This window comes from Anomalospiza imberbis, chromosome 3 (genome assembly GCF_031753505.1).
Source record: "Anomalospiza imberbis isolate Cuckoo-Finch-1a 21T00152 chromosome 3, ASM3175350v1, whole genome shotgun sequence".
Taxonomy (NCBI): Eukaryota; Metazoa; Chordata; class Aves; order Passeriformes; family Viduidae; genus Anomalospiza; species Anomalospiza imberbis.
The window spans coordinates 9950622-9961135 of NC_089683.1; the positions used below are offsets into that span (position 1 = coordinate 9950622).

A 10514-nucleotide genomic window follows, 5' to 3' on the forward strand; every position below is an offset into this window, starting at 1 on the left:
CGCCTGCACCGATAATCCTCCAGAGATCAAGCAGGGAGCCAATGCTTGGAGAGACACAGAGAATCTGTGCTGCAGTAATGAGTCAAATTCATTCCTTCTGGGTCTCAAGCTGGCATCTGAATGATGAGGCCAGCCTGCTTCCAGTGCTAATTTGTGTCAACCAGCTCCTGTTAGCATGTATGATTTCCACAGCAGGTAGTAAACCCAGGAGAGAGACTCTGTGTGTGGTTTCAAACCTCTCCTGAAGCAGGTAATTCTGCAGCTGTTGCTTTCTACGCATGGAAAAGTGCTGGCTATCTCAGCAGTAATACCTGACTTATTTTAAACAAAGGTTAAATTGGGCTGGGTGCCATCTTGCATTAGACCATGACAGCTCACCTGATGTTTATAGAAGTTGATGGGGCAGGACATGACCTGATTTCATGCTGTGGTATACTGAGAGCAAAACACACGTATGCTTGCAATATTTTATTGTCTGCTAGTGATCTCAGCAAACAGCACTTCATCCAGAGTGTTCATATGACTACAGGAGAAGGGCCTGTTCCCATGCAGTTCTTGCATTTTTATCCACTAGAGAGAACTTCTCCATCTGTCGTGTTGTCTTTTGGATTATGTATGTTCAGAGAAAGATCTCTGAAGTCTGCTCTGAGATCAATAGACCATGCTTTCAGATCAGTTTGGGATCATCAACAACAGCAGCACACCCAGATGGTTATGGGAACCCATGGGAAAAAGATGTAATTCCTTTTAGATTCCAGTAGTTTTTGTTTATTCCTGATTTGTCTCAGTGCTTCCAATAGTTGATAAGTCATCAAGATCCAGTTGGAAATGAATACATGTAATGAAGCAGAAAACCATGCAAGTGGTCCAATGGGAAAATTGCTATGGGAATCCAGAGGCAGGTCCTGGCTGTGTAAGAGGTATAAGCAGATAGGTCAGGATCTGTTGACCTGTTCAGGTGCCTAACACCCTCTGAAATTCCCCTGGTAAACCCAGTTCATGGTGCTATCTGCACATCATAGAGGGCTGGTGAACTCAGTGCAAGGCAGTTGAGGTTAAAGGAGACGCTGGTGTCCAAGAATGGAGGAGTGGCAGTACTGTTTTAACCTAGTGTAACACTTCACCTCCCCTCTATGCAAATTCACTGCAGTCGCCTGAAATCCCATAGTGGAACTTTCTCCAGTGGCAGGGCAAAATGCACTTTGTTTTCTGTTCAGCTGGAAGCCTCAGCAGAACAGTCAGGTCTCATAAATGTAGACGCAGCATTTGAATCCTCTCCCACCTTCCCTTCCCATGAAACTGGTGTTGAGTGTTCTTGCAGGGCAGTACCACAGTCTCTTTTCCAGGCAGTGACCCTTTGTGGTGAGATGTTCAACATAAGCTGCACTCTGCCATCTCCCTGCATGGGGGCTTGAGCTTATTTTGAGGCCTAAGAATAAGTCTTGTCTTTGCCCTGTATGTGTTGACACTCTCCTTTACCTAAAGGGCCTGAAGAAATCTCTCCACAGCCCTCAGATCAGAGTAGGAGCTGTGGTAACCCATTCCTTTAGCAGGCTAGCGCTGGATATGCTACTAGAAATGGAAACATCTTGGTCTCTTGGACATAGTCGGTTCTATCAAACTGAAAGTTTATCTGGACACATTTTGTAAAGATCTAGGACTGTCCTGAACTATGATGCACCAGCAGGTCTGTGGTAGGTCCAGAAACCTGGACATGTTCACTGCACTCCAGTGGAGTAGCTGAATAATGCAGATGTGGGAGCTCTTCACTGGTGCAGTGAACATTCACATGTACCTCAGGGTCTGCTCACATGTGTGTGGTAGATCTGAGAAGTGTCTGACTCACTCTGAATCATGGGCAGAGTTAGAAGAGAGCTGCAGAGCTGCCTAAGGCAGAGGAGGGCAGAACCCTCTTCCAGAGGGAGATGGGAAGAAGATAATGCCCAGAGCAGAACACAGGAGCAACCAAATCCTTTGTGATCTTTATGGTACCCAAGTGGTTGTAGCAGCAGTAGCACCACAGCAGTGCCAGCACAGCAGTGAATCCTCAGCAGTGGCTGTAACTCATGAGGCAGAGGCTGTTAAGGAGACAAATGAGTCTGCAAAATGTGCGTGGGCTGGGCTTGTCACAACTTGAGGGAGGAGAGAATCTGATAAACATTCTCATTGCAAACTGAAGACTGTGCTCTCTGTGGATACTTGCTCATATGAAATGAGAATTACTGTTTTAAGCAGAATCACCAACTTGACATTAACAAGTGCTGAGCTTTGAGAAGAACCAATTGCATTCTGAGTGCAATAGGAGATTTCATGGGCTTTATCCCATGGGACTTTACAAAGCAGATCCCTGAAGAGGCCAAAGTTTGCTCTCCTGAAATCCAGAGTTTGCTGAGCTCCCACTTCACTGCCATGAGAGATTGAAACTCCACCATTTCATGGTTACTGCAGCCCAGCTGCCCTTCAGCTTTACATTCCCCACCAGCCCCACCTCATTGGTGAGAACGAGGTCCAGCCTAGCACCTCTCCTTGTTGGCTCCTTTGCTGCTTGGAGAAGTAAATTGGCCTCAATGCATTTAAGGGACCTTCTGCATTGCTTAAGCCCTGCTGGCTGTCCTTCCAACAGATAATGGGGTGGTTGAAATCCTCCACGAGGACCAAGGTTTGTGAATGTGAAGCTGCTCCTGTCTGTAGAGTACCTTATCCACTCACTCTTCCTGGTCAGGTGGCCTGTAGCAGACTCCCACTATAATGTCACCTGTCCCTTCCTTCCCTTTAATCCTGACCCCTGAAGTATTGGGTGGCTCCTCATCTGAGACTCATGGCTGAGCTCTGTGTGCTCCAGCTGGTCATTGGCATAGAGGGTGACAGTCCCTTCTCATGTCCCCTGCCTGTCCTTCCTGAAGAGCCTGTATCCTTCCATTCCAACACTCCAGTCCCATTCCTTTAGCAGGCTAGCACTGGTATGCTACTAGAAATGAAAACATCTTGGTCTCTTGAACATAGTCGGTTCTATCATACTGAAAGTTTATCTGGACACATTTTGTTAAGATCTAGGACTGTCCTACCGTGTCTCACCATGTCTCCATGATGCCAATGAGATCATAGCCCTGCAGGCATGCACTCCTCTGCCTCATTAATCTCAATCATGCCTGCCTGGCATGATGGATCAGGTTTTTGTGGAAAACCAATGCTGGAATTGATCCTGTGAATGTTGCAGCAGCTCTGTGTGCCCAAAGAATTACATAAATTATCACACATCCTAGCCTGAAATAATTATCACAGCTGTCTGAGCAGCCTTGTAGGAGAGATTTAATTAGCTTCACCTTTGATAATGAATAGGTAGCTGAGATGGAAGGAAGCAGCTGTGAGCGCATTTGTCCTTTTCCAATGCTGAAAAAGTGTCAGCAGCGGGATCCCAGTTCTACTGCCCTGTGATGGCAGATCTGATGTGCTCCTTCTTAGGATTTCACTGATAACCCTTTCAGGAGCATTATACTTTTTAAGGCTGAGGCTGCTTGTGAAACTGCACCCCAGGCCATTCAGTCCATTGAGCTTCTTGAGCAGGTTCGTCAGCTTCAGGTTTGCCAAGGAACTGTTGTCACCCTTGAAGGAGAAAACGTTTGTGTGTTCTTCTTTCATCAGGCATTAGAAGATGCTGAATTCAGAGAGTAACACACCTTCAACCTATCCAGGAGTCATGTGGAGCAGCATTTCCATGCTCACTGTCCTGAGAGTATGAGGACAACACTATAGTTGGGAAAAAAGCTTTGAGAAACTCCAGAGGGTTTATATGTAGATCTCTGGGGAGAGGATTATTTGGGCAATGTACAGGTAGAAGATAAGGTTGCAATAACTGAGTCAGAATTTTCCTGACCACTCCAGGGCAGTTTCTCTTGTTTACTATGATGGAACTGTGGGGAAAGGTTCTTGGTTTGGCTGCAGTAGGTTACAGAAAAACAAATTCTTCTGTGATGGTTTTCAAGAATGTATTTATTTCATTCCTGTGATGTATTAGGATGCTACTTACAAGCATTAGAAAAGCTATAAAGAAAACTTGCTAACAAAGCAAATAGTATTTTGCTAGACCAGAAACATTAATCCTTGTCCCACCCCTAGGAATATGTATGGGTTGAGACCCACCAGATTTCAACCCAGGTTGTTTGCATTTTTGACAGACATCGTCAGCTCAAGGGGCAAAAGTTGCCTGCTCTCCCCTGCCCCAGCTGTGCCTTTGGCTGGTGATTGGGGAACTTTCTAGAGAGGCAGGAGAGAGAGGTTTAAACTTTTTCAGACTGGAAAAATTGACTTTTCTCATTTCCAAGGTGAGTGATGTAACCAGCAGGCTGATTTCCTCAGAGGGCTTCTTGTGGGACTTACCTGCACTAATGAGCCTGTTCTCTGGCACTTGGCCAGGCAGCACCACCAGGCTGCCTGCATCCATGCTGTTGGACTCTGCAGCTGCAGGACAAGGGGACTGTGTGCAGCTGCCTCCAGGGAATGGTCGCTGTCCCACTCCAGCTTCGAGTTGTGCCAAAGAGTTTTTTGGAGGAGGGCTAATCTCTCCCAGACCAAAGCCATACCAGTGGTTCTTGAAGCATTTAAACAATACAGACTGTCACATTCCAGTGTCCAGACATATTTCCTGGCCCTGGTTAAAATACCATTGTGAATTTATCTGTAATGGATTGCAGAGGAAAGCTGAAGCAGGAGGAGAGATCTCCTTCACGGCCCCTGGTGCTTGGCATTTCTGGGATTAACTCCAGCCTGTATCTTTCCCTGGGCCTTGCTGGACATCACACTGTTTCTCCTGACCATAGCAGATGTGATGGGCAACAGATACTTTGAAGTCTCCTGCCTATTTTTGGGCACAAGTCTTTTCCCAAGTTTTAGATGTGATGTTACAGCACTCCCCAGGGCCTTCACCAAGGTATCTCTCGTACTTGGAATTAACACCAGACAAAATAAAGAACATAAGATAGCAAAAGATGAAAGTCTGTTCTGCAAGAACTGCGGTTAGTTACACAACTGAGCTTCACTCATGAGCCTTTGGATTCATAGCAAATTATGGAGGTCTTTGTCTCTTGCTTTCATTACAGATTCTCCTCATTAAAGCGTTCCCAGCAAGCAGAGGTCACTGTCTCCATCATGTTGTACATGCAGACAGTCATTCCTGTCCCAAAGATCTGTCCAGAGAGAAGGGACAAAGTCCAGAGAAATGGCATCTAAAATGTTGATGTTCCTGTGGCAGCTGCATCTGTCTCCAAGTCAGAACTCGTTTACTGTCTGGAAGTTCACATGCCAGCAGTCATGAAGGGCTTTGTGACAGCCTTTCTTCAGTATGGGCTTTGGAATTCTGAGAGAATTTCCACCAATAGAGTCTGTGAATCAGTACAACAATATGGCAAGAATTTTAAACAATATGGCACTGCTTTTCTTTAACAGGAATAGAAGGAGACTAATTAAAGAATGATTAATTACATGGATTCTGTGCCTGATTGTCTATAAAAAGATGGGGTGGGAAGGTTCTTCCTTTAATCTTGTTTCAGAATAATTGCTTGATTTTTTTCTTCCTCCTCCTGGCCTGGAATTAAATATGGTGGTAGTTATGCACTGTAACAATTCATTTGCTTTCAAGAAATAGAAGTCCTTGTTTCTATCTCTGCCTGAGGCATTTTGCATTTTACCTCTTTAGTTTTGCAAAGACAGTTGTGTCTCACATGATCAAACGGCAGTGGATCAAACGGCTTGCCTAGCACTGCAGCACTGAAAAGCAGGTTTTGAGACAAAGACCACATATTATCTGCTGTGTTCTCTCTAAGAGACTTCTGTCTAACCAAAGTCTTGAAAAAATCCAGGACAGAAAAAGGAAATTACATCATCAGCTTCCAGACTTTCTTCTGCAGAATCTTTGGCTTAAAAGCAGAACACTGAACCCCCACCCCCTAAAGACCCCCACAACCTACTGGACTGGATTTTTTGAGGTTATTTTTTTTGGGTATGCTGAGTGGTTTTGTTGCTGTGGATAGCACAGAAACTGGAGTAGAAAATTCAGAAACTTGTATGATCATACCAGATTAGTGAGCTGGATTTACTGCTGCCCTTTCTGGGGAGTGCAACTGGTTCAAAATCCTGCTTCCTCCATATGCTGTCTATGTATTGTGTATTGTTCCTCTGCTTATTATGTTTTCTGTTATTTAAGACCAAAACTTTATGACATGGACACTGATTCATTCACTATTTGTTTATGCCAAGAAGGGAGGCTTCAGAAATACCAGCCTTAACAAGTCTTGTTTATTACACAGCAAAGAGAACATGTCTTGGCAATGTGATCACAGGTGTGATACCTCTTGGATATCAGAGTTTGCAACAAACAGAAAGGCTTGGGCTTAAATGAAAATAATTTCTTTGTAGATGAGGAATTCAGAAATACACTGAGTGTGTTTTGTTAGTTAAGTAGGATATGTCACCCACAAAGAATTATGGAAATTAAAAGACATCAGAAATCTTATCTAAATAAAAGAGAATAAAATCTCCAGAGTTACTTAGAGGATGAAATTTGAGGTGCTGCCTGCTGGAATACCACAGGTAGAGTTCAAGGTGCAGAACTCTGGGGCAGTGAATGGCTCTGTCCATGGCTCTGACTTTCAGCTGGTCTGTTCAGGTGTTGCCTAGTTTTAGATATCAGTGTTCATGCTATTGATCTTACAAGAGCAGCCTTGGTTAAAAGCGATTGGTTTTAGTTTCCCTTTGGAGTCACAAGAAGATCTGTCTGACTTAGGAATGGTTTTACCTTAAAGAGTTCTGACTGTATCTACACCAGAAAATTTGGGCTAATCCTTATTGACTTAATGGCCGGTTCATGGTGGGTGTAGTTTGTCTCAGCCAGGGCAGTAGCATTGTAAGTTCCTCTCAGGTTTTAATGAGGGTGAACACGAAACAGAAACCCTTGAAATCATGCAGTTTATCTTAGTAATAGCGGGATCCTTAGCTTGAGGGGGCTGTATCTCTTGAAATACCTATGGTTTTAACATTCAAACCATATTCACTGGGGATGGAGGAATAAAGTGTCTCAGAGATGTTGGTTCTTCGATCATGTTCCTGGTTGTCCTAGACAGTTGCCTCATCAGTTGCTTCCAAAATTATGGAAAATCTGAGCTTTACTTTTAACTGTCTGCAGAAAGCCCCACCAGTTGTACTGTTGTGTGGTAGAGGAATTTACAGTACCTCTCCTGAGGCAACTGTGAACAAAGAGAGAAAGGGAGGAATCACTGTCCCATTTAGGAAACAGAAATTATCCCAGGGGTTTCACAGGCCTCTGGGTAAACCCCCAAGATGCCTCATTGCCTGGCAGTGAGAAGGTTATAAACTGGATATTAGGAAAATGTTTTTTACCCAGAGGGTGGCTGGGCACTGAACAGCTCCCCTGGGCAGTGGTCGCAGCACCAGCCTGACAGAGCTCAAGGAGCATTTGGACAAGGCTCTCAGTCACATGGTGTGACCCTTGGGATGTCCTGTGCAGGTCCAGGAGTTGGACTTGATGATCCTGATGGGTCCCTTCCAGCTCAGGGTATTCAGTGGTCCCATGAGTCTAACTACAAAAGGCAAATGAGAGGAAGAACCAAAAAATACATGACTTGAAATTACTTATTCATGCTCCAGGGACTGCCTACTTATGGGTAATGGAGAAGAAGAAACTAAAAAAGTATCTTCCTTCGACTCTAGTACCATATCAGGTTCCAGTGAGTGGAGCTGCTGAACAGAATCCTTCTTTCTCTTTACTCCATATTTTGACTTTCCAAAGGCACACAGTTCTTGAAGTCACAAGATAATCTATGATAAGGGCTCTCTTAAAATCTTCTAACAGCTCATATGGGAACAGAGTTGGGCACGCACAGCCTGCTGCATATCTGATAAGGTCAAACAATGCAGGCAGAAAATACCCTGAACAGTTTGAGGTGTTCTGGGTTATTTCAGTAGGAATCAGAAGAAAATTATCATCAAAAAGAGTTGTTGTATGTGGTCACAAATTGCAAAACTTCTTCAGTGTCCCAGGACCAAATATGAACATGGAATTTTTAAATCCATTAGTGTTTACAGTTTCATGGGGATGCTCAATCTCAGTTTTGGGTGGTGAGGATGAAGAGAAAACAGAGTTGAATGTGGATAATTTTACTTTCTCATGAAAATTTATGGAGAAGCAAAGCATCCTGTCACAAATCAAAAACATTTTTTCCCAAACTAAACTAAAGTTTGGTGTTTTAGTAATTGCAAATTGCCTTTAATTTAGACATTTGAAAACATGCTGTGAAGTTAACTTGTATAAGTTAACTTGTATGAACTGAAAGACCACATTATAAAAAAGATGGTTCTTATGGAAACTTCTGTGGAGAGAGAAATTTATCAGACTAGATCCTTTCCTGCAGGAAGTTTTGTTTTGAAAGATTTCATTTTCTTACAAAACAAAAAGCAGTTCAGAAATTCCCAGGATGTTACTGATGTTTTCTTTTCATTCCAGAGTTGAAGATGATTTTGAGAAACTCTTAGAGGTTACCTCCAAACCAAAACCTAAGGTCCCACCAAAACCACCTCTGCCTAAGAAGCCAGCAGTTGCCCCCAGGAGCACTAATTCACCTTCACTGACAGAGCAAAAGGAAAACAGGATTCAGACGATGAATGAAGTGGACATTCTCCAATATATCCAGGAAAATGAATCTATCAACAACGAGGATACCAGTCTTTTTTGAACATATGTATTTTTAAAATGTGATGATGGCTTCTTGGCCCCACCTCCCAGCGAGCTCCAGTGACAGCAGCAAGAACTGACCGGCTGTTTCTGCTGTCACAGTGCTCGTTTGTGTACCAGGATGCAGAGAGCAGCAAGTTCGAGTAGCAGAACCTCCCTGTGAGGTTTTCAAAACAGTGCAGCTGTGATCTAATGTTGCCTTAGATTTTCAGGGTTTTACAGGGAAAGTGAACAAGGATGTAGCACTACAGATTGTCTACTGCTATTTTAGTATCAACATCATACAGTTTTGGCCAGTTGATTGAAAATGGTGAGGATGTTGTACACATGGCAACTGTGAATAATGTCCAGCAAATGGTCTGAGGCATGATAGGATGCTGTTCCTGTCATTTTTAGATAGTGTTTTTCAGCTCAGTGGAAAGGCCATTTTCCTTTTATCCGGTGTGGTTTTGTAGCAGCCTTTTCCTCCCTGACTGTTATTTCAGTACTTTTTAACAGGAACTGCTAAATATAATTAACAGTTCCTCTGTCTTTCCATGGAACACTGAAATCCCAGCTAACCCTGACAATCTGCTGCCTTAATTGCTGCACAAATGCCAACTTGTAAGAGAACTTTAGGCCTGCAAGGACCACGCTATGCATCTCTGATTCCTGGGAAGAATAGCAGGGTGGTTAAGAACACTCTCCAGACATGGATGGAGTTTGCAGTGCCTAGGAGGTTTGGATGCTGTAGGTCTCCTGTGAACTCCAGATTCACAAGGGCTATTTTTTTCCAGCCAAGTCTTCCTGGGTTTCCACTGTAGTTAGTGGAGAGAGAGAGAGAGAGGGGGGCTTCTCCAGGAGTTCATTCAGTCCAGGTGTGTTAATGGATGAAATCTGAAATGCTCTCTGGAGTCACTCTTTCTCTCCTATTCCTTCATTTCTCCTAGAATTTTTAAGAACCAGCCATGGCGATTAATTTCACTAAACTAAAATGAGTTTGTATAATAACATGGTGGTCTGTTCTTTACCATGTGATGGTTAAAACAAGGGAAGAAAAACTTGGCATTGTCTAGAGGAAAAAAAATAGGAAGAAAATATACTGGAGAAATTTTAATATGCAGGAGAAGAAAAACATTGTAGAATAGGTATCCAGGAGTTTCCCTCTTCTTGTCAAACTCAGGCACTCTGGTTGAAGATATCAAATTTGCACCTAATGTGGGTTGATACCTGCTGTCATGCAGAGTTTCCTGAACTCATTCCATGTGTGGTCTACCTAGAGATGAACACAAGCTCCCCCGAGGGAAAATTTTAATATATTTAAGCCATATCATCATCCCAATATCTGCCTTTCTAATACAGAACAAAATAAATAGAAAGCATTATATATTTTTAATAATGAAATTATTTCTTTTAGAATTTCCTTTTTAAGCCAGTGGGAAATATTATAAAAGTATTTTGCTTTGATGAGACAGATAAAATATAACCATTGGTTTTCCTCTGTGTATGGTATGTTTTACTATAATAAAACATTTTGCTAACCTGCAGGTGTTACTGTTGTTGCTGTTGTTCTCTAGGTTGTACAGTAGCAGCAACGAATCAATTCCATTTAGCTCAGGAGTGCTATGTGGTGTTAAAGTGTAAATAACTATGAAACCAAAAATATAGCTGTGCTCATATTTCCTCTGAGAGCAGCTAAAGGCAGAACCACAGGTACTACCTGGTCCTGTCTGTCCCCTCAGTGTCCTGGTGCAATTAGGAATAAAAAAGGTGAATAAAAGCAGCGAGAAGA

The 10514-nt window shown here is 43.1% G+C and overlaps 1 protein-coding gene across 2 annotated transcripts in view; it reads left to right on the forward strand.

Moving 5' to 3' along the window:
• Positions 1–10267, forward strand: part of HS1BP3 (HCLS1 binding protein 3) — a 53993-nt gene extending 43726 nt beyond the window's left edge. For both annotated transcript variants that reach the window (XM_068183360.1, XM_068183359.1), the window contains exon 7: positions 8516–10267. In XM_068183360.1, the coding sequence (XP_068039461.1) occupies positions 8516–8744 (229 nt within the window). In that variant the 3' untranslated portion in view covers positions 8745–10267. The remainder of the gene's footprint in view (positions 1–8515) is intronic.
• The last annotated feature ends 247 nt before the right edge of the window (positions 10268–10514 follow it).